This window comes from Cololabis saira, chromosome 20 (assembly GCF_033807715.1).
Source record: "Cololabis saira isolate AMF1-May2022 chromosome 20, fColSai1.1, whole genome shotgun sequence".
NCBI classification, from domain to species: Eukaryota; Metazoa; Chordata; class Actinopteri; order Beloniformes; family Belonidae; genus Cololabis; species Cololabis saira.
In genome coordinates this window covers 34,817,412-34,844,004 of record NC_084606.1, presented here as the reverse complement: position 1 = coordinate 34,844,004, position 26,593 = coordinate 34,817,412, and the positions used below count along the sequence as shown (strand labels likewise).

The 26,593-nt window shown below is 42.1% G+C and overlaps 1 protein-coding gene across 4 annotated transcripts; it reads left to right on the top strand.

Moving 5' to 3' along the window:
- The first annotated feature begins 2,100 nt into the window (after window positions 1–2,100).
- Window positions 2,101–21,068, top strand: per1b (period circadian clock 1b). 4 transcript variants are annotated; one of them, XM_061709528.1, is made up of 20 exons: window positions 2,101–2,238; window positions 7,411–8,144; window positions 9,142–9,395; window positions 9,592–9,713; window positions 9,800–10,001; window positions 10,090–10,284; window positions 10,949–11,027; window positions 11,234–11,340; window positions 11,561–11,714; window positions 11,800–12,076; window positions 12,221–12,329; window positions 12,427–12,586; window positions 13,165–13,268; window positions 13,457–13,603; window positions 15,308–15,682; window positions 16,420–17,156; window positions 17,266–17,452; window positions 18,288–18,486; window positions 19,293–19,443; window positions 19,540–21,068. In XM_061709528.1, exons 2-20 carry the CDS (start codon window positions 7,756–7,758, stop codon window positions 19,801–19,803), a joined length of 4,212 nt encoding a protein of 1,403 aa, XP_061565512.1. In that variant the 5' UTR covers window positions 2,101–2,238; window positions 7,411–7,755; the 3' UTR covers window positions 19,804–21,068. The 4 variants fall into 4 exon arrangements, with proteins under 4 accessions (XP_061565512.1, XP_061565510.1, XP_061565513.1 ...); XM_061709526.1 differs by having other exon boundaries at window positions 17,266–17,464; XM_061709527.1 differs by lacking the exon at window positions 2,101–2,238 and adding an exon at window positions 4,726–4,874 and having other exon boundaries at window positions 17,266–17,464.
- The last annotated feature ends 5,525 nt before the right edge of the window (window positions 21,069–26,593 follow it).

The window sequence follows — 26,593 nt, the reverse complement described above, 5'->3', positions numbered from 1 at the left end:
TTACTCAGTACTTGAGTAGTTTTTTCACCAAGTACTCTTTTACTTTTACTCAAGTAATTATTTGGATGACTACTTTTTACTTCTACTTGAGTCATATTATTCTGAAGTAACAGTACTTTTACTTGAGTACAATTTTTTGCGACTCTACCCAGCTCTGTATTAGCTCAGACCTTCTGTTTTTTTGGTGGAATCTCTAAATACTATGCTGCCCTCTCCTGGATATAACAGTGCTGTTTTCATTTGAATGTGCAAAGTCCTTTGGTGACACGTCCTCCTTTTTTCTGTCATGTTTCAACACACCTGACAAGTGTGTGGAAACTTTCGGCTGGTACATTAAAAACATATTAATGAAGTGGGATAAAAACATGGTGATGCAATACACGTTAAAGATTTTAATGGGTTTTTTTCTTCTTTCTTTTATTTTTTACTTCTTTTTGGGTTATCTTTTATTCTTAGCAGTGGTTGCAGGTACGGTTCTTTAGAAATATGGCATCATTAATTATAAGGATTATTTTTTAGTGTGCAACAGAGCTTTAGTGGAGCCATATCTTTCCTCATTTGCCTGACTGTGGCTCCCAACAGAGAGCATTTAGAGATTAAAATGATGTAAATCAAAGTTCACAAGAACCCAATAATAATGCACAATGGTATTGATTTAATACTGCATTCGCTTTGCTTTTTCCTGTAATGAAAAATACCCACCCACCTTTGCATCTCTATGAAGCTGCAAAAAATTCAAAATGGTTGAGCCTGAGCTCGTGGTCTTTCTGGCAAACACGCTTGCTCAGACAAGCTCAGTGGAAGCTTCCATGCACCAAATGAACAGGGGAGAAGTAAACAAGTGACTGGTGGAGAAAAGTGGAGCAGTGGGGAAATGTAGGTGAATTGCAATAGGGTGACCAGTGATTTATAATATTTTTGCACATGCATAAAGATTTAAATGTCAAGTTCAGAATGCATGATATATTTCACACTAAGCTTCTTGCAGAAAACTATACGAAGCAATACTTTATGCATTATTTACTACAATGTAATAATGAAGATGAAGTGGCACATAAACCTAACTGCTCTAATTGTGAAAGGCTCATACCAATCCTTATTAAAATGACTATTGTAAGAAGGACTATTTACAAACAGCATAGTGTCCTACATACTCTGTTTACAGCTACTAAACCACCACCCAGTGGCCCATGTGACTTTCGTGAAGGGGGCAAGCAGGACATTTGACGTCACCGTGTTGGGAGCACGTTGAAGTAAGCATGCCGGGCGCTGGTGGGGCTTTTGCCGCAGCCGTATTAACGAAGAAAACGCGCAACGAAAACAGCCTGTATACCCAGAAGCAGCTATCGCTCAGTGTTTTTTTTCTTCATATTCATGGTAAATAACAGAAAATGTTAGCTACTATCTGAAATAATTTCTGTTTGATACATAAAAAGTACGATAAAGCGTTGAACGTCAATTTTATGTGCAGTGCAAACTTGTTTGAGAAGTGTAGGAGTGGTTTTGTTTCTACTCACCCCATTTTCCTTTCCTTTTTTTTTTTTTTTGTTTTTTAAATTTTATTTTATTAACTATTTTATTGTCAAATATTTCACTTACTCTGTCTTTCGTTAGGTATTCATATTTATTATTTGTATTATTATTTGTTGTTTTGTTGTCACGATTTGGTTGTGAATTGAGGACATGGGTTCTGCACAGTTTGGGACAGATGTTTTGAGTCCCATGGGTTATACGGTGTGTACGGTATGTACTTTTATGTTTTGAAATTAAATATATTGTTGGAAAAACAAAAGCGTTGAACGTTGATCCGTCGCTATTCCCGGCATTACGGTAAGTCTGCTACGTGTGGTGTGCGGCCCCGCCCTCTCGTGTCCCTGTCTTGTTGTACATATTCTCGGGACCAGACACTCTGCAACGTGACTGTTGAGCCCCGTGTTGCAAACCCCGCCCCCCTCAGCCCCGCTCAGCCAATCAGATTCCAGCGAGGAGCGGCCTGGAGCGGCCTGGGCGCGGCCACAACATCCCCGCGACCAATCAGAGGCTCGAACCTCGACATCACTTGCCATAGCATGCGTTCGCACGTGTGGCCGTGCGTGTAAACTCCAGTTGGGGATCAGACTGAGATGTTTGGAGAAGCAACAACTCGCACTCGGTGATTTGTCCCGTTTCTTTCGAGATATCTGAATACCTCGGAGCGAAATATCAAGTCAGCTGCTATTACTTTGAAGCATATCGCAGGTAAGCTTTCTAAATGTTATTATCACCGTGTTTGAAGCTTTGCTTTGGTGCTTTGGCGCTAGGACGCAGTGTCCACTCCGTGCTGTCATTGCTCCGAATATTATTCATATGTCTATATATTTGTTGTTGCTTGATGTTTTTTAAAAGTCAGTCATTGTCCAGTGGTCAGGTTTTTGACGTGTGCTTTTCAATGTCATGCTTTGATCCGGAGTAAATAGAAAGTTAAATGCCTCAACACCAGGGTTTGTCGTTTTGAAGTATTGGCAGTAGGAGAAATCAGCTACATTAATAACAACAGTGCGACTCTTTATTTGTTATTATGCTTTTCTTATTTACTGTGTGTGTGTGTGTGTGTGTGTGTGTGTGTGTGTGTGTGTGTGTGTGTGTGTGTGTGTTGTGTATGAAGTAACAGGGCTTGTAAACCCGCACCTCCCCCCCCAGCGCATTCACCATTAACTTTATTTTCATGATCATATTTCCTTACTGTCTTATCTTGGGCTGTGTTGTTGTGACTAGCGATCTAGAGCTAAATGAAGCTTATCTGTGGTGTGGAGCCTTGTTCAGAAGGATAATAAATTAAATACTTCTCATTACTTCATAATGGCACATTAGGATTTTTATGAAGAAGTCCAGTAAGCTTCTCTTTCTATCTATTTATAAAAAGAATATCCATAAATCATGTACTTGTTGCACAATTTGCACAGCCACTTGTATTTATTTGTGGTATATTTGGTTTTGCATGTCCATCTAATGTACATATTTGTTGCTTCTCTCCTAAAAAAAAAAAAAAAAAAACTATTATGGACAGATTTCTGCTACCCTAAAACTTTTAAAATAACCTATTGGCTGCATTTTATCATATATCGGTAATTGTCTCCTAATCCAAAGGGGGAAAGAAAATACACAATTTGGGATGGAGGAAAAACACCCCAAAAAAAACTCAATTGTTTCTACTTGATATCATTTGGTTTCACAATGTCCAACTGTCTTATCCAGTAGCATTTGTGCAGTTTTTTTTCCTCTATCATACATAAAAATAACTGGTTCTGTGCTATTAGTAACAGGCCAGGGAGCCTTGAGGAATGGTACAAGTCTAAACTGATGCACCCCTGCCGGCCTTATCAGGTACATACACTAATGAAGGGAGCTGAGTCTGTGCTGTACATGCATATCCAAAAATCTCAGAGGAAAACTGTAAGCATAAAAAAAAACAGCTATAGTGACTTATCAGCGAGTTAAAAAAAAAAAAAAAGGACTGTGTGTGGGCATATTAGATAGTGTATGCAAAAGCCAATCAAACTTGTCATTTCTCACACTGGGTGACAAAAAGGGTGAGATTGCAAGACACGGCAGATGCCATGTTTTTCATACCTCACCATGATGTGAGGGATTTATCTGGGAGTTTAGGTTATTTTGAGGTGGAGTAAAAGAGCAGTATCACCGTGTTCCTCCTCTTTAGACTACACAACATTGTTGCACTTATCACAGTTAACAAAAAATGTGCTATCTTTAACAGTTTAAAAAAGGAGGACAAGGAGAGTGCTGGAGTGTCTGTTCTCAGAAAGTAAAACATGCGGGAATACCAAACTTATCAGTAAACCTAAAGGAAGTCTAATGTGCCAAAGGTGATAAAGTTTCTGTTGAAAGTTAATGATTGTCAAGTTTTACAATCAAAGCTACTGTCAATATTTAGGGCTCTTTGTATTTCTAAGGAAACAGGCGTGTACAGGACTGTCTCAGAAAATTAGAATATTGTGATAAAGTTCTTTATTTTCTGTAATGCAATAAAAAAAAAAAAATGTCATACATTCTGGATTCATTACAAATCAACTGAAATATTGCAAGCCTTTTATTATTTAAATATTGCTGATTATGGCTTACAGCTTAAGAAAACTCAAATATCCTATCTAAAAAAATTAGAATATTCTGGGAATCTTTATCTTAAAATGTAAAATTAAAATGATTAAGATTCCCAGAATATTCCAATTTTTTGAGAGGATATTTGAGTTTTCTTAAGCTGTAAGCCATGATCAGCAATATTAAAATAATAAAAGACTTGCAATATTTCAATTGATTTGTAATGAATCCAGAATGTATGACATTTTTGTTTTTGTAATTGCATTACAGAAAATAAAGGACTTTATCACAATATTCTAATTTCCTGAGACAGTCCTGTAAATAGTCTCACTGCTGGGTATTTCAGGACTTCTTTTTCCAGCACATCTGGTATAGATAGAAAAGTGCAGCTAGGTATTTGCATAGAGAGTATGGGCGTGTTGGAGGTGTCTGTCTCAGCACCACAGCCTCCGCAGGGCGAGCCCTCTGATTGGTGCAGCGCGCCGACCAATCAGCGGCCGCGGAGCTGCACGGAACGCACAGCCGCGGACACGTGCAGCATGCGAGCAGTGAGGAAAGAAAGCGCAGTCCCGGTATCTGACACAGTCGTACAACGGCGCGGTGCAGGCCAATGATACACGCACCAAAGACAGACAGGTTGAAAACAGCTCAGTTTCTTTTTCCGTGTGCCGGTGTGTCGTGACGGATCTGTTGGTTTCAGCTCGCTGGAGAAGTTCACACATGCTCAGGCTCTCGGAGCCGCACCTTCCTGCAGACTCCATCCGCACGATCATTGCACGGTGATTGTTGTTTAATGCAAGCAGCACCTTTTTTCTCTCTAGAAAAAAAAGATGTTTATTTATCTTTAGAGATTGTGCAGGTATTGACTATCAGTGTTTTGATTTTTAAATGCCACAGAGGGAAATTGTGGTTCAGCTTTTGGCCATATACATTACATTAATGTGATTGTTGCAATTTTATTGGCAATGTTAGATCGGCCAACTGCATCTGGAGAATATTGTGATAAAGTCCTTTTATTTTCTGTAATGCAAAAATGTCATACATTCTGGATTCATTACAAATCAACTGAAATATTGCAAACCTTTTATTATTATTACTGATCATGGCTTACAGCTTAAGAAAACTCAAATATCCTATCTCAAAAAATTAGAATATTCAGGGAATCTTAATCTTAAACTGTAATCCATAATCAGCAATATTAAAATAATAAAAGGCTTGCAATATTTCAGTTGATTTGTAATGAATCCAGAATGTATGACATTTTTGTTTTTTTAATTGCATTACAGAAAATAAAGAACTTTATCACAATATTCTAATTTTCTGAGACAGTCCTGTACTGTTAATGAGCAGGGATGTTGCATATCTCTGTTTGGCTTATTGATGACTCCTGCACCATGTTTGCCACAATAGTGATGCTTGTATTGATTATTAATTGAATGTGAACACAAGGTTTTTTAACCTAGCAGTCAGTGGCTGTTGGTCACATTTTGCATTTAAAAACTATTTTTCTTTTTACTGTATGTGTCTGGCTGGACAGTCTTAATATTAACCTGCCAGACCAAAATCAATCTTGCATAAACATGAAAATCAACCTTGACTCATCAAGTGTCAAAAGCCTTGGCTCAAGAAGATTGGACACTGAGTGAATATTTGCAGGATTGTAACTATAAATGTATCTCACCATGAGCCACAAGGCCAAGCTGTGAATGTCTGTGTGACTGTGGCGCCTTAGTCTTTTGCTTCATCTCCATGACAACTCATGGAACACGATTCACTAAAAGGATTTTAAAATTTGGAGAGAGCTGTGCAAAGTACAAAAGCTGAAATGAAATGTCATGCATGCTGGAGTCAAACATTTGACAAAAAAGTAGCATCTTAACAAAAAGCGCAGAGGAGTGTTACAGTCTTGGATAATAGTGTGTTCCTTCCCACGCCAAGAGAGACATTACATTGCATAATCAGATATTGCTCTCACAGAGAGCGTCTCAGGTATATTGGACTGGTGATTTTTCAGTGCTCGGCATTGTAGTATGAAGTTGGTGTCCGTTTGCTGCTCTAGTTTCCTCTTCCAGATCAAACGCATTAATTGTGAAGCAGGTCAGCAGTATTAGGCTGGGCTGGTGCATCTAGGTGTTTGGAGAGGCCTTGAGCTCCGTTCACCCCCACCACCGCCTTTGTTTGTCTGCTGTTACCACCCATGGAAGTATGCATGGGTGCCAGACTGCCTTGACACCCACATTGCATATTCCTCCTCCTCCTCCTTGCATATTCAGCGTTTATGACTCCTGGCCCCCGGCGCACACAGCTCGTCATGTGCAAGTCTGCATCATCCATCTGATCTAACATAGCGCTGATTAGCATTTTAATGATTGTTTTCGCTGCATCTCGGCAGCACCTCGTGGATTTGAGCCGCATTATCTTGCCGCCATTCACAACACATGAAGTTATTCACGAGTTGCAGTCGTCATTAGCTGCCCACACCTGTAACCCGGTCATCAGGTGGCTGATCTGAATCTGTTTATTAAGCCATATCTGGTAGCTGCGTCACGATGGAAATCTTCGCCTGAGCTGTCAGCGCAAGGACATTTTTAAACCTGTCCTCAATAGATTGTGCAGCGAGCATCACTGCACAGCTGTGAGACGTAGGTAGAGAGGCTTGCGGGCCAGCCAGGTGTATAGAATTGAGAGGATTGACAACTTAGTAGTAGCTCGTCATCTCGCGCTTGCGTCTTTGGGTCTTAAAGGATTACGGGGTGTCATCCTTTTAGAGCAGAAATAGATGTAGACTTTCACCTGCGTAGGTGCTGGCTATATGTGTAGACATGACGTTTCTATTTACAATTAAACCCTGATGTATCAGGGATCTCTGATGTTGAGCTTTGCCCCCTCCTTGTGGTGCGGTTTGTTTTTTGACCCCCTTTCTAGGTAAAGTGGGCCGTGCTATGACGACTAACCTGTGTCATTACGGTGTTAGACCATGTTCATCTCTTCTATATTCAGATGCATGCATACGCATTCTGCGATTAAGTGTTTTCTTGTGTTTTTATTTCTAGATAATCCTGGTAAAAAGCCATTAGCTGGGCCCTGAACCAAACACTCACTCTGATATGCAGCCTGCATGGCGGGGCGTTGAAAACAATCTCATGGCCATGAATTTAATTTAGAGTCCGTCATGATAAGCTAAAGATATCATATTTTTTTTAAATATATTTATAGCGGTAGACCTTGGGAGGTACTGGTGAGATGATTGCAAGTGTTTTATTTTCCTAACATTGTTGCATTTCTCACCGCCTGCCTTTTTCTTTTTCATTTCAGGTGGACTTTAGAGCAACAGGGAGGCAAGAAGACCAGAGACGGAGTGAGGGGAATATTTTTTGTTCTCACCAAGAGCTGTTTTTCTCACACTGCCTCTCCATCTATCATCCCATCTGCTCTAGCACTTCTGCCAAAGCTGTTTTGTAACCAGAAACGGTCTGGACAACATTGAGTGACACTTTTTTCCTCAAGATTTCAGAAGATTTCAGGAAAAAAAAAATCATTTTTCTTTCTCTTTATTTTTTCTATCAACCAACAACTATGATTCATTTGTGTTTAAATAGTAGTCCCACTTAAATTTAAAGTTCCGCCAATCCAGCAGCGTCAGCCTCATCCAACTCTAGTATGAGTTATGAGAGCTCCACGTCATCGCCCAGCAGCAGCACTCGGTGCAGAGCGACCGCGGCCGACAAGACGGACCAAGAATCGGAGTCACACGGGTTAAACGCCCAGAAGACGAGCACCGATGTCGGCGCTCAGGAGCAGGGAAGCGAGGCCGGAGGAGCCTCCTCGCAGGACGAAGGGTCCAGGTCCGGAGGACTCTCCGGAGACCAAAGGGGACCAAGCTCAGACGACATGGACGGAGTGTCCAGCGGGAACGACTCCGGGGAGAGGGAAAGCGAAGGCGGGATGCGGAGGGAAAACCGGTCTCGCGGACACCAGTCCACGATCAGCTCCCACAGTCACGGCTCATCGAACGGCAAAGACTCTGGTATGATGCTGGAGAGCAAGAGGTAAGAAGAGTCCACCGTTTCTCCTGAATGTGCTGAAGAGATGCACGTGCTTCTACTGAGTTTCATTGTGATACTTGTTTATGGGCAGTATTCGTACAGCTATAAAAGGAACCAATTCAAGGAAAAGATTAAGATAAGACGTCGCCTGATGTTTTCATTAATACAAGCAGTTACTAGTAATACTGATACCGAGCATCGCTCTGCTGTGGTTTTATTGTTTTACAATCAGACATTTTTAGAAGAACATCACGTGTTGTAAACATACAGGACTGTCTCAGAAAATTAGAATATTGTGATAAAGTTCTTTATTTTCTGTAATGCAATTTAAAAAAAAAAAAAAAATAATGTCATACATTCTGGATTCATTACAAATCAACTGAAATATTGTGAGCCTTTTATTATTTTAATATTGCTGATTATGGCTTACAGTTTAAGATTAAGATTCACGGAATATTCAAATTTTTTTTAGATGGGATATTTGAAAGCCATAATCAGCAATATTAAAATAATAAAAGGCTTGCAAAATTTCAGTTGATTTGTAATAAATCCAGAATGTATGACGTTTTTGTAATTGCATTACAGAAAATCACAATATTCTAATTTTCTGAGACAGTCCTGTATATCAAATTTAAAAAAAAAAAAAAAAAAAAAAAAAAAAAAAAAAAAAAAATTTACAAATTCAATACCAATGTTTTGTCTTGTAGAAAAATGGTTTTAAAACCCTGAAACTTTGCTTCTCAGTAATGCCTAGTAGAGTAGTATTTCCTGCATGCCGTTCCTCTCATGTATTAGCTTATGAAGTAAGCCGAAGCACTTAGTTTATGCATCGTAAGAAGTCACAGATGCAAAAAAAATGACACTGTCGTCTAGACTTGTCTAGACTCGTCCTTGATGACTTGGACGGTTACAAGCATCAACACGAGTCTAGATATCCACGCGGCTCTTCATCTGGGCACAAAATGACATTTCCTTTAATGTTTTTTGCTCTTTTACTCAGTTCCAACTCTCAGAGTCTCTCCCCTCCCGGCGGCTCCCTGGCCTACAGCCTGCTGTCCACCAGCTCGGAGCACGACCCCCCCTCCACCTCCGGCTGCAGCAGCGACCAGTCCGCCCGCCAGCAGACGCAGAAGGAGCTCATGAAGGCCATCAAGGAGCTGAAGGGCCGTCTGCCCCCGGAGCGCAAGGGCAAGGGCCGCTCCAGCACTCTGACCGCGCTGAAATACGCGCTTCAGTGTGTCCGACAAGTCCGAGGTGAGGCTCCGCTTCCTGTTTGATTACAAAAGAGACATTCCCCAAGAAAGTGGTCGTGATCATGTAAAAAAAAAACAGAACAAAAAAAAAACTGATAATTTTGGCTTCTTTTGTCCTTTCTATTTAGCCAAAAAACATAAACTGGTACTGCAGTACAAGTATGAGTATCTGACTGAGAGTTGTGACATATTTGCAGCCAATAAAGAGTACTATCACCAGTGGAGCGTGGAGGAGTGTCATGGCTGCAGCCTGGACTTATCCGCCTTCACAGTTGAAGAGCTGGACAATATCACTTCTGAGTACACCCTCAAAAACACTGTGAGTTTGCAGTTTATTGATGTCCTGCATCGTGATCGATGGATAACTCGTTGAATTCTTCTAAAAGTCCTCTCTCTTTCCTCCAGGACACATTCTCCATGGCCGTGTCGTTTTTGTCCGGGAAGGTCGTGTACGTATCACCCCAGGGTTCGTCCCTGCTGCGCTGCAAGCCCGAGTGTCTCCAGGGAACGCTGTTTTCCGACATCCTGGCTCCACAAGACGTCAGCACCTTCTACAGCAGCACGGCGCCGTGCCGCCTGCCGTCCTGGGCCTCCTGCATCGGCTCAGGTGAGCCCACGCCCACTGAAATCTTTGCTAGAAAGCTTGTCGTTTTTTAGTTTCCCCACACACTGACCGATGACTGTGTCCTCCACAGCCGCTCCTCCCGTCGACTGCACGCAGGAGAAGTCCATGTTCTGTCGCATCAGCGCTAACCGAGCTCACGGTGGTGAGATGAAGTACTACCCGTTCCGCCTTACTCCCTACCAGCTCACCCTCCGGGACTCTGACGGGGCAGAGCCCCAGCCCTGCTGCCTGCTCATCGCTGAGAGGGTCCACTCCGGATATGAAGGTATCCCACAGGACCATCAGTTACACGTATTTGCAGAATATGAATCCACATCAAGCTAAGACATCCAAATACAGGACTCTCTCAGAAAATTAGAATATTGTGATAAAGTTCTTTATTTTCTGTAATTCAAAAATGTCATACATTCTGGATTCATTACAAACTGAAATATTGCAAGCCTTTTATTATTTTAATATTGCTGATCATGGCTTACAGCTTAAGAAAACTCAAATATCCTATCTCAGAAAATTAGAATATTCTCAATCTTAAACTGTAAACCATAATCAGCAATATTAAAATAATAAAAGGCTTGCAATATTTCAGTTGATTTGTAATGAATCCAGAATGTATGACATTTTTGCGTTACAGAAAATAAAGAACTTTATCACAATATTCAAATTTTCTGAGACAGTCCTGTAGGATGTGAGTGCAAACATTCACTAGAGAATAAATCAGAATTTAGAAACACGGGGATGAAATTTAATCTTCGAGCTCAGTTGCCAAATTAAAGTAGACACTTAAATTATAGAGGTGCCTGAATTACTTTCAGGTGAATTTAGACCAGGCGTGGCTCACTGATTGGATGTGGATTATCATATTCTGCTGAATATAACAATTTAATGCCTTTTTAGAGCTGCCAATAAACCTCTGTCCTCTGTGCCCCCAGCTCCTCGTATCCCTACAGACAAGAGGATCTTCACCACCAGCCACACTCCCAGCTGCCTCTTCCAAGAAGTTGATGAGAGGTCAGTCTCCCTACCTCTGTTACCATGGTTACTGCTACCCTGCCAGGGTTTGAACTAATTAAAAGCTCATGAGAGGTGCTAACTGACACACACAGGACAGCCAGTTCAGTCAGAGGTTCTGTTTGTTTGAAGAACAACATGCACCATAGATGTAAAAGTGCTCAAGTTTGGCATCTATCATAACTGTAAATGACTTGTGTTTCCAGGGCGGTGCCACTGTTGGGCTACCTGCCCCAGGACCTGGTGGGAACCCCCATCCTTCTCTCCATCCACCCGGAGGACCGGGCCATGATGGTGGCCATTCATGAGAAGAGTGAGTCCCTTTAACATGCTCTTATTGACGTTGCTTTATTTCATATTAATGGAAATATTTCTATATAGCACTGATATGTGGTATAGATATTAAAAGTGCTTTAAAAGACAGTTACCGATCAGAAATGATTATTATTTTGATATTATTTTTGGTTGAATACTCCTGAAATGTTTCATGTCCTGATTATATGTTTTCTTTAAGCTCTGTTATCTCTCTCCAGTCTTTCAGTTTGCCGGCCAGCCGTTTGAGTATTCTCCTCTGCGGATGTGCGCCCGCAACGGGGAGTACCTGACCATCGACACCAGCTGGTCGTCCTTCGTCAACCCCTGGAGCAGGAAGGTGGCGTTCGTGGTCGGCCGGCACAAAGTCAGAACGTAAGAACTTGAAAACATATCCCGTTTTTTTTTTCATTCTTTGTCTTTCCAATCTCGTGCTCAGCGCTGCTCTCCCTCTTCACAGGAGCCCTCTGAACGAAGACGTGTTCACCATGCCGCCGGGCTTCGAGAGCCGGGTCACCACGCCCGACGTGGTCCAGCTGAGCGAGCAGATCCACCGGGTGCTGGTGCAGCCGGTGCACAGCAGCAGCTCCCAGGGCTACAGCTCGCTGGGCTCCAGCGGCTCCCGGGGATCCCACCGCTCGCACCAGCAGCACCTCAGTGCCTCGGCCGGCTCGTCCAGCGACAGCAACGGCCCCACCATGGACGAAGCCATCGCCGTGGTCGCAACACACAAACCTGTGAGTCTGGGCCACAAAAAAAGGGGAAAAAAGTTTAGCTTAGTTTAACTTAACTGGCTGTTTTTAAATGAAAAATAAAAAAAAAATGGCTTTATGGAGGCAGCAGGTTGACATTTTAGTGGTTAACGTTCCATGTTTTTGCAGATGACGTTCCAGCAGATCTGCAAAGACGTCCACATGGTCAAGACCAATGGGCAGCAAGTTTTCATCGAGTCCCGAAATCGCCCAGCGCCCAGGAAAGCCCCCACCACCGGTAAGGCAAAAGCCCAGCCAGCTGACAGACGGTCTCCACCCAAGACGCTCAATCAGAAACTTGATATTCCTTTGTTCCTTTTTTATTCTCCATCCAGTCGCCACAAGCATCAGAGCAATCAACAGTGATCCCATCAGAGGTTTGATAGCCGACATAACGCAACCTGCCAAAGCTGCGCTGCCTGCACCGCTTCTGCAGAAGGAGCCCACGACGGGATACTCCTACCAGCAGATCAACTGTCTGGACAGCATCATCAGGTTGGTGCACAAAACCAAAAATTGCTCATGTTGTTAGTGATGCACCGATTGCTCGGTAACCGAAATTGTTCGGCCCAAAAATGGCAAAAAAAACACTTTCGGTGTTCGGTGGAATAAGTGGGGAAAAAAAACGAACAATTAATAACGGCGTTGTAATATAAGGAAATAGACTGGCCACATAGTAACCACATAAGAATTTTACCTAACATTCACCAGGAGGTGGAACCAAAACAACATAATACTGGGAAATTAAAAAATGTTCAGTTTTTTTTTCTTTTTTTCCTTTTTTTTCTTCTTTTTTTTCTTCATCTCAACATTTCGGCTTTTTTCTCAACATTTCGACTTTTTTCTCGAAATTTCGACTTTTTTCTCAACATTTCGACTTTTTTCTCTCGAAATTTTAACTTTTTTCTCAACATTTTCGACTTTTTCCTCGGCAAAATAAATGAAAAACTGCGAAGAACCATGTTCGGTATTCGGCCAAGTGTTTATTATCATTTTCGGTTTCGGCCACAAATTTTCATTTCGGTGCATCACTAGTTATTGTCCTTATACTCACCCTGCGGTTTTCTACTCAGGTACTTGGAGAGCTGTAACATTCCTAATACGGTCAAGAGGAAGTGCGGCTCCTGGACCGCCTCCTCCACGTCTGATGACGACAAACCAGACGTCAACAGCAAAGGTATTTTAATCAACATGTTCAACCAGTTTAATTGCTTTGTTGATAGTAATTAGAACAAAATGTCTTTTACAGTCCAGAAATGTGAGCTTTACTTGTGACTTGAGTCTCCGAATTGCCTCAATTCTTGACTAATAAACCTGGTTGTTCCTGTGTCTGTGTATCTGAACTTGATGATGATCTCCTTACAGGTGGTTCAGTTAACCTCGTAGGTGAACCACCTACTCTGCCTCCACTGACCATGGCCGCGAAAGCAGAGAGTGTAGCCTCAGTTACATCTCAGTGTAGCTTCAGCAGCACCATCGTCCATGTAGGAGACAAGAAACCTCCCGAGTCAGGTGGGCACCGTCAACACTCACACCCTCTCCTGGTCCCAGGAGGTTGCCGAGGTCCTTGATGCTTCTTTTGCTCTTTTTCTTGCCGTTAAAGTTAAGACGAAGAAAACTACATCACCAGAATTCTTAAGAGTTTAACTCATTTCGACCCTCGAGTCGAAATGAGTTCTCCAAACTCTTGTTGAACTAAAAACACTCTTTCAAATCTTTTTCATTTCAATTTGTTTTTCTCATGAACCATTTCAGGTGGTAAGTGTTTTTGTTAATGCATTACTAGTAGGGATGGGCGATATGGACTAAAAAATGTATCACGATAATTTCTGGCATTTATCCCGATAACGATAAAAATGACGATTTTAAAAAAAAAAAAAAAAAAAAAAAAAAATTCAACTCCACTTTTTTAACTATAAATCTATCACTTCTTTCTTTCTTTCTTTCTTTCTTTCTTTCTTTCTTTCTTTCTTTCTGGCTCATTTCTTTCTTTCTGGCTCATTTCTTTCTTTCTTTCTGGCTCATTTCTTTCTTTCTGGCTCATTTCTTTCTTTCTTTCTGGCTCATTTCTTTCTTTCTGGCTCATTTCTTTCTTTCTTTCTGGCTCATTTCTTCCTTCCTTCCTTCACGTGCGTTGTGCGTGGATTTAAAGCAGAACCATAAATCATGTTTACACAAAAACATCATGAACGGGAATTTATCATTTTTACCGCAAGATGACAAATTCTTGCCTATTTTTTTGACGGTTTATCGTGAACGGTAAAATATCGCCCATTCCTACTTACTAGTGAAGAAGAGTGTCCAGCTAACACACAACCATCTCTTGCTGGTGTCTATATTCTACATTTGTCTTTGGAAGTCTTACATAGCCAGACAAATCTCCACAGCTCTGAGTCAGCCCTGCAGAAAAGCTCTCGCATCAACTCCTTCACATTCTGAGATGGAGAAAAAATACTGTACTCTACAGCTGAAGGTGTCTTGGGAAGTCCAAGATTGGATGACGGTGCCCCTGTGAGATTATATCCGAGGGGACCTTGTTTTCGGTGGAAAACATACAAGAACATTCTTGTAAACATGACATTTTCAGTGTGTAGTGTGTAGAGTTTTGAAAAATGTTTACACACCGATGGCAGAAGAAAGGAAGTGCCATCCAGTGAGTCAGCCCTAAGGTTTGATCACAATCAGCTAAAAAAGTACTTTGCCATCTTTTTCTTGGGATGGAAAAACAACAACTACAACTACAACAACAAGCAGCTCTTCAAAAACAAAGAATGAAGCAACTGACTTCACTCTAAAGAAAAAGAAGAAGGTCATTTGATCCGTCTTCTGGCAGTTTATTGGGAATACCGAGCTGACGCACCAGTCCTGAAATAAGAGCTATTATATTCAGTCCTGAATAGCTGCTGAAGTTTATTTTAGACATTGCAGCTTTGGTTCTGCATTATACAAAATGTCAGAATCCAGTGGGGCTTTTTCTAAGGAAAATCAACATTTTATACCGTCTAACAGTATCATGAACTTCTGTCACCTTTAGGAACTCTTAACACGAATTGGAGATTTATTGTAGCTTACCATATTAGAATCGACTAAGTGCACCAGTACGTGATGATATGAATCACTTTTAAGCCACTATATGTAACAATAAAGCTGTTAAACTCTTTTTTTTAGTTAGTTTTTTTTTTATAACACCTCTTTATTCTTCCTCCTCTGTCACAGACATTGTCATGGAAGAGGCTCCGATAAATCCCATTCTGGATCCTCTTCTTCCTCTTCCTGCTGCTACGCCGACAGCTTTTACCTCCGCCCCGACTCTTCCAACGTGCAGTACAAGGCCTTCCATCAGCGCCATGGCCCCTCTGCTGCCGCCGCCTCCCCCACCTCCTCACGCCCAGACCGCTCAGCTGGAGCGAGACGGCCGGAGAGGAGGAGGCGCGGGCCGGCTGGGCCTGACCAAGGAGGTGCTGTCCGCCCACACGCAGCAGGAGGAGCAGGCCTTCCTCGACCGCTTCAAGGACCTGAGCAAGCTGCGCGTCTTCGACCAGACGGCCTCTTCCACCGTGCGCTGCCACACCCCCGCTGCTCTGTCACGAGGTACGGACACACACAAACACACACATGCAGTAAATGCTGCAGATTTAAATGGAGATTGTGAAAATAATAAAGCTGCTAGTGTGTTGGAATCAGAGGTGTCAAGTAACGAAGTACAAATACTTCGTTACCTTACTTAAGTAGAAATTTTGGTTATCTATACTTCACTGGAGTAATTATTTTTCAGACGACTTTTTACTTTTACTCCTACATTTTCACGCAATTATCTGTACTTTTTACTCCTTACATTTTAAAAACAGCCTCGTTACTCTATTTCATTTTGGCCTTTAAATAAAAATTTAAGATTAAGATTCCCAGAATATTGTAATTTTTTGAGATAGGATATTTGAGTTTTCTTAAGCTGTAAGCCATGATCAGCAATATTAAAATAATAAAAGGCTTGCAATATTTCAGTTGATTTGTACTGAATCCAGAATGTATGATATTTTCGCATTACAGAAAATAAAGAATTTTATCACAATATTCTAATTTTCTGAGACAGTCCTGTATAATGTACAATAAAACAAAAAATGAAGTTCATCCTCAACAACATTTAAATCACAAACACGACATAATCTTTCCTCTTCAGGAACAGAGTTATACTTAACTGTTTCTATAGCCAGAGGGAGAATCCCAGTTGTTGGAATTGAATAGTTTTCTTCACAATTGCAGGAATACAAATAAATATGGGAGTAATGGCAGTGGAGGATGTTAATTAATTGTCTCCTCTTCCTTCTCAGGAGTTCACTGTTCTCGTGACTACCCAGCAGCAGGAAGTGGCCACCGACGAGGCCCCGGGGGCAAGAGACTGAAGCACCAGGAGTCTTCCGAGCAGCACAGCTCTCTGGGCCTCAGTACTCACCAAGACCCGAGAGCCAACCCGGCCCCCCTGCCCCTCAACATGCCCCTCAACATGCCCCTGGGAGCTCCGGCCACCTCCTCCTCCTGGCCCTCCGTCTGCTCCCAGGCCAGCATTCCCTCCGCCCCGTTCGCCCCCGGCATGTTCCCCATGTACCCCGTCTACCCCCCACTGGCCCAGCCCCAGCCGGGCCTGCCCAACCCCATGGTTCCCCCCATGATGCTCTTCCTGCCCAACTACATGTTCCCCCAGGTGGGAGCCCCCATGCCCCAGCCGGCCGCCGCCCCCGGACACTTCTACAACCCCAACTACAGTAACCTGGCACCCCCGCTGGCCCAGATCCCCCCCGTCTCCAACCCCATGCCCATCCTGGGCACGGGCGCCCCCTCCCGCAGCAGCACCCCGCAGTCCTGCACCCGCGAGGGGGCCGAGTCCCCGCTCTTCCACTCCCGCTGCTCCTCCCCCCTCAACCTGCTGCAGCTGGAGGAGCCGCCCAGCAGCCGCTTAGAGGCCGGCGCTCTCGCTGCGTCTCAGCAGGCCGCGCCCGCCGCGCAGGGCGGGACCAGCGGACAGAACTCCAATCAGAGGAGCTCTGACGACACCAAGCAGAATGAGAATGTAAGGACATGCAGATTTGTCTCTTTGTTGCCATTGAAAGTTTGTCTTCATTTCGTGGAGTGTTTTTTTTAAATGAAAATGTTCACACTTGTGTGTTTTTTCCACTTAGGGTGAAGCCAACGACTGCAACCAGGATGCCATGTCCACGTCCAGTGACCTGCTGGACCTGCTGCTGCAGGAAGACTCCCGCTCCGGCACCGGCTCCGCTGCCTCCGGGTCGGGCTCCTCCGGCACCAGATCCTCGGGCTCCGGCTCCGGCTCCAACGGCTGCAGCTCCTCTGGCACCAGCGGCACAAGTCAGTACACCAGTATGCATCTGTTCCCTTTCTTTTTAACCAGTGAGAGATTCTCATGTTCTCACAAAAAGACTCAGTCATGTTTAGTTTAAGCCCAATACCCACTGTTGCATAAGTGTAATCTTTCATCTTTCATCTTAATGCCACTCATCTGGCGCCACAAAAACAGCCAAATGATTCCCCTTCGTGTAGGCGAGCTTTTGTCTTTGACAAGTGAGCCCTCCTCCGTTTCATCAGAGTAGCCTGCGTGGTAAATTCATTTCAGTCAGATTCTGAGTGGAAAAATATTGCCTTCCCTTAATAGTAGAAACTACATAGAAATAATTTAAAACTCACCATCAATTTCTCAAGTATGATGTCTTACAGTATGTTTGTGCAGTTTCCTGTCACCGTTCAGCACAACTCGTCTTACAGTTAATGAAACTAAAACCAATCAACCTTTACTTGTTCTGTGACTCCATGTTCTTACTTGAATGTGAAACTGTAAGGGCTGGGGATCGATTCAAATGTCACGATTCTTAATATTAAAGTTCACCGGGCGAAAATGATGGGAAATTTCTTTTAAAAAAAATAAAAAATAAATAAATCGATCTTTAGACATAAGAATCGATTTTTAGGAATTAATATGAGAATCGATTTAGAATCGGAAAATCTATTTTTTCAACACAGGCCTAGAAACTGTCAAAGGCTCAGGATTTCTCTCTTAAACAAACCTTTTCTAGTATCATGTAAGTTTCTGTGACGGATCCATATGTCAAAAGTGACTCAGCAGATTCAGCCCCCTGTCGTCTATATAACCAATAACACTCAGCGTCTTCTCCTCTCGTCCTCTCAGGCAGCAGCCAGGGCAGCCACACCAGCAAGTACTTCGGCAGCATCGACTCCTCGGAGAACGACCACTCCCGTAAGCAGCCAGCAGGGGGCAGCAGCAGCGGAGAGGAGCAGTTCATCAAGTGTGTCCTGCAGGATCCCATCTGGCTGCTGATGGCCAACACCGACGACAAGGTCATGATGACCTATCAGCTGCCCGTCAGGTACGACACGACCCTCGGCAGCTTCTGCTCATTTCAGTCTTATTCTATCAGAACAAGAATGTTATCATCTTTTCAGCTGAATAAGTGCAGCAGGATCTCTTGTTAGGGAAAAAAGGAACATATAAAGTCAGTTAAATGTCTTGGATAGCAGTCTAATTAGGATTATGTCATTTTGTTCCCAACATACAGGACTGTCTCAGAAAATTAGAATATTGTGATAAAGTTCTTTATTTTCTGTAATGCAATTTAAAAAAAAAAAAAGTCATACATTCTGGATTCATTACAAATCAACTGAAATATTGCAAGCCTTTTATTATTTTAATATTGCTGATTATGGTTTACAGTTTAAGATTAGGATTCCCAGAATACGCCATTTCGACTTTTTTCTCAACATTTGGACTTTTTTCACTAAATTTTGACTTTTTTCTCGACATTTCGACTTTTTCCTCGACATTTCGACTTTTTTCTCGGCAATTCAACTTTTTTCTCAACATTGACTTTTTTCTTGAAGTGCATAATAAAAAATCTTAAAATTAAGATTCCCAGAATATTCTAATTTTTTGAGATGGATATTTGAGTTTTCTTAAGCTGTAAGCCATGATCAGCAATATTAAAATAATAAAAGGCTTGCAATATTTCAGTTGATTTGTAATGAATCCAGAATGTATGACGTTTTTGTAATTGCATTACAGAAAATCACAATATTCCAATTTTCTGAGACAGTCCTGTATAATAAAAACACATTACATATTAGCACATTACATAACATTGTCTCACCTTTTTTCTCTTTTTTTTTCTCTCTCCAGGGACATGGAGACAGTCCTGCGGGAAGACCGCGAGGCCCTGAGGAACCTGCAGAAACATCAGCCCCGCTTCTCAGACGAGCAGAAGAAAGAGCTGAGCCAGGTCCACCCCTGGATCCGGACAGGTCGCCTGCCCCGGGCCATCAACATCTCGGTAAGCGCCGCAGCTCCACCCCCCCGCGCCGTGTTTATAGCTGAAACAGAATGCAACAGCTACAGAAATTAACCCGTTTCTCTGTGGTTTTTTCAGGGCTGCGCCGGCTGCAAGTGCCCCCCCTCCGTGCCTCCCGCCGCCCCTTTCGACGTGGAGATCCACGAGATGGAGCTCTGCACGGCGCTCAAGACTCAGGAAGAGAGCGCCGCTAAAACCTGGGGAAACGTCACGGAGACCACCATGGCCGACGCTCAGCCGGAAGACGAAGACGACGAGGAACAGGCGGAGGAGAAGGAAACAAACGCACAAGACAACCAGGGCATGAGCTCAGAGGCCGCGGAAGGACAAACTGCAACCTGAACTTCAGAGACAAAACCTGAAAATCACAACCTTTTCTGCTAATCTGTAGAAAAACCTGCACCTTCCGCCACTCGTAACACAAGGTGTTAAAAAAGCGAGCGCCGCGGGGACGTTACGGTGCACCGGTCCAGAAAACCGCCGTGTATGGTTTGACGGGTCAGACGGGACTTTGTCTGATTCCGACCACAGCACAGACGGCAGGTTGTTGCGACTCCTACGAGATGCCTTGGAAACCACCGGACACAGACACTCAGTTTTAGAGAGTGATTTGATTACTACTTTCTGTTTTATTTCCTCCATCTTTTGTTGTTCTCGTAAATATATTTATTTTACTTGTAAAGCAATCAGAGAGGACTATGAATGTGTTTCTAAAAGACGCCTGATGTGCCCGGCAACAGTTTCCTCCCTGTCCTTCTCGTCTCTAAGGGGTCCATGCTCAGCTTTTGTGAAGAGGGAAGGGACTTTTGGAGGTTCCTGCTTCAATTCCTGTAAAAAGATACTTTTTTTTAAATTTTGTTTTATTTTTTGTCTTTTCAGTAAATACTTATCACTATAGTGTAAATATACGATAAAAATCTGATAGTTTTTGTTAACTTTTATGTATATTTTTATACCTTTTATCCCCTGCAGATGAAGAGAATAAAATAGACAAAAAGGAAAATCTTTACTGTGTATAAAAAGAAAATTCAAAAATAAGGAAAGAAAAAGGAAAAGTCTAGCTGAAATCTTATTTTTACAAATTTGTGCCACCAAAAAAAAGGCAATCACCAGATGACAGTGACTGGACTGCGGTCAGTGTTCCAGTAGCGTTTACTGGGTGTTCACTGCAGCGCTGCCGCCACCAGGAGACTCCTCCGCTCATCCCAGTCTCCTTCCAGAGCGGTAGTTAGTCTGGTTCAGACGGGAGAGCAGACGCTGCACCGCGACACGTTCCTCTGACCAGCACCCCCCCTGTGGTCGGCAGCCCGGGGCTGGGACGCCTCGGGGCTGGGCCTCCAGGAGAGGGACGGCTCTGCTGCTGCCCGGGTTCGCTCCTCATTCTTAAGTGGGTTTTTAAAAAAAGGTGGACGCTGCTTTATGGAAATGGTTCCAAGAGTTTGTGTTAACCATTTTCTCTTCCTCTATACCTCTTTTTTTCCTTTCTGTGGCATTGTTCTGGTCATGTGATATCGTTTGCTTTATGGCATCAGTTTCTTAATATTTTTGTGAAGGTATTTGTACAAACAGATGACAATAAAATGGCTTCAAGGGCCTTTAAAAATTAAGTCTCGTATGTGTTGTATTATTAGGGCCTAAACACTGACAGTGTGAAGGCCCTATTGTATCTGTAGGAAATTTTTTCTTTCTTCTGACGAAAGGAGGGCCTTTTTTCCCCCCTAAACGTGCCCAAAAAGTCACCAAATTTTGCACCAAGCCAGGCCTGGTGGAAAATTTGATATTTAATAGTTTGCATTAATGGGCGTGGCCTAACGGCTCAACAGCGCCCCCTTGAAAACTTTGTGCCTCAAGCCCCACAATACGGTTTGACGTACATGCACGGAAATCGGTACAAACCTGTATCATGTCGCAACCTAAAGAAAGGTCTCTTGGCGACATGGCCGAAACCGAACAGGAAGTCGGCCATTTTGAATTAATTGTGTAATTTTGGCGCAATTTATGCCATTCCTTCGGCCATTAATTCGGCCCGAACCGTAACGTGCACCCAGGTGTGTTATACATCAAAATGTGCGTCTCCATCCTGCGACAACACGCATTACTTTTCTCTTTCAAAAGCGTTACCGTGGCGACGCTAGACGCCAAAAAGCGTGCCCTCCCTTCATCTGTTTGGTTCAGACAGAAAAAACTTTGTGCCTCAAGCCCCATAATACGGTTTGACGTACATGAACGAAAATCGGTACACACCTGTATCATGTCGCAACTTAAAGAAAAGTCTCTTGGCGCCATGGCCGAAACGGAACACGAAGTCGGCCATTTTGAACATTTTGAATTAATCGTGTAATTTTGGCACAATTTATGCCATTCCTTCGACAGTTAATACGGCCCGAACCGTAATGTGCACCCAGGTGTGTTATACATCAAAATGTTCGTTTCCATCCTGTGACAACGCGCATTACTTTTCTCTTTCAAAAGTGTTACCGTGGCGACGCTAGACGGCAAAAAGCGCACCCACCCTTCATCTGATTGGTCCATATTTGATAGTCACCAAATTTTGCATGCAAGCCAGGCCTGGCGATAAATTTGATATTTCATGGTTTGCATGAATGGGCGTGGCAAAATGGCTCAACAGCGCCCCCTAGAATACTTTTCTCTGCTTTTTTCTTTGGAATGGTTTGACATAAAGACTCGTGGGTGGTGTCATCAGACTTAGTTTTGAGTCCTTGACCATAATTGGTGAAAATTGCACACACGTGGGCCCGTTCATCGCTGCTTGCAGCTTTAATTTGTATTTAGGATTGTTGGTATCCTCCAGCTGAGTTGGGGTTATTTATCTTGTTTACCGTATTTTCTGGACTATAAGCCGCTACCATTTTCATAGGTTTTGAACCATGCGGCTTATACAAAGGTTTGTTCTGTGGATTTTTCCTCCACCGCTCGGGGCGCTCTAACCGGAATTAGAATCAAAACTAAGACAAAATAAATGCAAAAAAGAATACGCTACTTCTTCTTTAGCAGATAGAAGTAGTTAGAAGCAGATTTCAAACAGATAAACAGATGAATAAATACCGGTTATTTTCTCTTGGTTCTGTCCCGTTTTAATCAGTAAAGTTCCTGCAGTGTTAAAAGACACTGTTAGGAAAGGATCTATTTAGGTACAAACATGTACATCATTTACAGTTCAAAATCCTTCTGTACATGTAGTAAATATCTAATCTAACAACATAAATATCTGCGACTTGCATATCTTTTTTTTTAAATAAATAGAGCGGATGCGGCTTATATGCAGGTGCGGCTTATAGTCCAGAAAATACGGTATTTCGCTGGCGCCAAAACGAAAGCTAGTCTTCCTGGGGTCCAGACAATAAAATACAAAATCAAACATTCAATCTCAATTTATAAAGTACATTTAAAAAAATAAAATTACAAATAAAGAAAAACAACATACAAATCATAGCTAATTTGATGTACTGATGATCTCACTCATTCAGATACGCTATATGTTGTTAAGGTGATGACATACATTCAGTGACATTCTTCGTTTCAAATCAGGCTCTTTTGATGTCACAAATCTCACCTGGAAGGGTTTTCCAATATGTAACTGATCTATAAAGTACCGTATTTTCCGCACTATAAGGCACACCGTATTATAAAGCGCACCTTCAATGAATGACGTATTTTAAAACTTTTTCCATATATAAGGCGCACCGCATTATAAGGCACTACAGTAGAGGCTGGGGTTACGTTCTGCGTCCATTAGATCAGAGGTCGGCAACCCAAAATATTGAAAGAGCCATATTGGACCAAAAACACAAAAAACAAATGTCTGGAGCCGCAAAAAATTAAAAGTCTTGTATCAGCCTTAGAATGAAGGCAACACATGCTGCATGTTTCTATATTAGTTATAACTGGGGGAAGATTTTTTTTGCATTATGCACTTCGAGAAAAAAGTTGAAATGTCAAGAAAAAAGTTGAAATTTCGAGAAAAAAGTCGAAATGTCAAGATTAATGTTGAAGTACAATTTCGAGAAAAAAGTCGAAATGTCGAGATTAAAAAGGAAAGGAAAAAGTAAGAAAAAAGAGAAAAAAAAAGGAAAAAAGAAGAAAAAAAGAAGAAAAAAAAAAGAGAAAAAAGAGAAGAAAAAAAAGAAGAAAAAAGGTCCAGGGAGCCACTAGGGTGGCGCTAAAGAGCTGCATGGGGCTCTAGAGCCGCGTGTTGCTGATCCCTGCATTAGGCCAAGGGTCTCAACCCGCGGCTCTAGAGCCGCATGCTGCTCTTTCATCCTTATACTGCGGCTCCGAGTGGCTTGGGAAAATAAATTACAAAAAAAAAAAAAACAAGTATTTAATTGAAGTGTATTTTATTTTTGTTAGTTCTTTAATATTTTAGTTCTAAATTGGAAGATTATTGTGATCTTGACATATTAGAATAAATATATTTTATTGTTTTTCGTCGCTCAATATTGATCCATGTATAAGGCGCACCAGATTATAAGGCGCATGGTCAGCTTTTGAAAAAATTTAAGGCTTTTAGGTGCGCCTTATAGTGCGGAAAATACGTTACTGTCCTCTTCATAGAGTCAATAGAGCTGAGTTTGGGTTCTACATCTCCCAGGAATGTATTTTTGTTGCTGGATGTTTTGCAGCAGTTGGAGCGGCTGCATGTGAGTGTCCAGAGAGGAGTGAAGGAGGGAGTACACGGGCCAGCTGCTCGCCGACCCCACCGCAGGCTCCTTCTATTCAACTGTGGTTCCAGCCCAAAGTGGTCACCGCAGCCTAAAAAAGACAAAAGGCATGTCCTGGTTTAGAGCGCAAAGTGGCAAAGTCCGTTTCATTGCACATTGTGCTCTCTGTAATGACGGCGATGGTTGTAAAGTGTGTGGCCAACCAACGTTACGAGACTGCTAATGTTAACAAACAAGCCAAAAAGCTTAAAACGACATTTGGCAACAATCTAAATCTATTTTTACAATAATGATGCGTCTTTGTGTGCCAAAGCATTTTTGATGCACAATTTAACTTATTTCAAGTCATCACCAATTACACTTAAAGGTTCTCGACTAGCTTCTGTTTTAATTTCTGTATTTTTTTTTCTTTTCCTTTCTTGAATTTTTCATCATTTAGTGTTTGCTAGTGTTTGTTTTGTGGGAAGGAATTTAATCTGGGTGATTAACTGACATTTAAAGTGTGGCTGTGGGAAGGTAGTGCTCAGAAATGAGGGGAAAGGCAGCCAAAGTCCAGGTGCTTGAGGGGTACATGGGATTTAACACTTTAAAGCTAAGAAAAACAAAAAAAGAACTGAAATGCAGATCTGTATAGGGACTTTTGTGGGGGCCGTTTTCGTATCACTTTCATACAGTGTCTTGATCATTTGCAATTTAAGGCTGAGCCTACCGTTAGTTTTTAAACTGTAAAAAGTAAGGGGAAAAAAACATGATTTTGAAAAGACGGGGGGACGTGTGTCCCCCTGTTGCGCCGGGGCACTCACGGCGTTTAGCGCAGCAACGGCGTGCTGCCACTAACTCGCTGTATTTCATACTGTTTATATACTTATTCTAACTTTTACTGTGACCACCAAATAATGTCGTTTTCCTGTCCTCCACCTCATCCACAACATCTAGACCTCAGTCTCCGTGAAAGTCAGTGTCACGGTGGCTGGATACTTCTCATTCATTCTGACGCCAAACAGGCTGCAGGAAGCCACTGCGCATGCTCAGTAGGCTCATCCATATGCATTTATGGTAAAAAGTGGGCGTGTACAGGGCGGGATATGAGGCGGATTCAGCTGCGTAGCCTTCCAGCTGGACTTTGATTCATAAAGCGAACATTGCGTGCCAGATTGCGTGCACATGGTTTTATTGATCCGGATTTTTATTTGCGCCCGGCATTTTCGGCTTTTGGGTGTACGTACAATTTTAGTATGACTCCTACGCAGTCCATTTTAAATGCGCTATGAGAATAACTTTAATTTAATTCTGACCCAAAGTGATCTAAGATTACTAAACAAACGCACCAACGAGAGCCTGCTGTGATGTCAGGTGGTTATTATCAGAGGTGGCTAGTAACGAGTTACATTTACTCCATTACATTTACTTGAGTAAGTTTTGGGAAATGTTGTACTTTTAGGAGTAGTTTTGAATCACTATACTTTTTACTTTTACTTGAGTAGATTTGTGAAGAAGAAACTGTTCCTCTTACTCCGCTACATTAGGCTACGTTGAGCTGTTACTTTTCTTTCATCCCTTTTATCCGCGTACGCGTCAATCTCATGACATCACTGGTGATTCTTTGGGAAAATTTTTTGTTTTTGCATGTTTTGTCACATTTATACAGACTCAAACACACACAGAGTTTCTATGAGTTCATGTTTGTTCTAGTTCTGCCTGGTTAAAAAAGAAAAGTACAAAGGTTTCAAATTTTGTGCTACTTGTGCTTAATTTATTTTTTTATTCTATTATTAATTAATTTATTTTATTATTTATTAAAGTACTTGAATTTACTTTAAGATTATTTTAATTTAAGCTATTTTTTTATTTTTTATTCATTTTAATTTATTTTATTATTTTATTGATTTAATTTGCCTGAAGATGATTATTTTGTACTTTTGTCTGTTTGAATGGTTGTGTTAAAAATTAAATCAGACGTTATTCAACAGTTACTCAGTACTTGAGTAGTTTTTTCACCAAGTACTTTTTTACTTTTACTCAAGTAATTATTTGGATGAGTACTTTTTACTTCTACTTGAGTCATATTATTCTGAAGTAACAGTACTTTTACTTGAGTACATTTTTGGCTCCTCTACCCAGCTCTGGTTATTATACACCCATGCCAGAAAACACCTGCAGAAACTAATTTTCCACTTGTTTATCAGTGACGCAGCACTGAAAGCAGTCTGTATATTCAGCGTAGTCTACGTACGTACATCAAGGTTTGGTTTGGACTGTTTTTCCACCTCTCCAGTGTTGAATAACCTTCCGTCTGCCCCCTCTGACTCGCTGCTCCTCCCCTATATAACACCCCCTGCACCAGTCCAGCTTCTCCTCTCCCCTCCCCTTTCCAACCTTAACATGTGTCCACGCCTCTTCTCTGCTTCTCCCTTCTCTCCCCTGCTTCTTCTGCTTCTCCTCACCTCCCG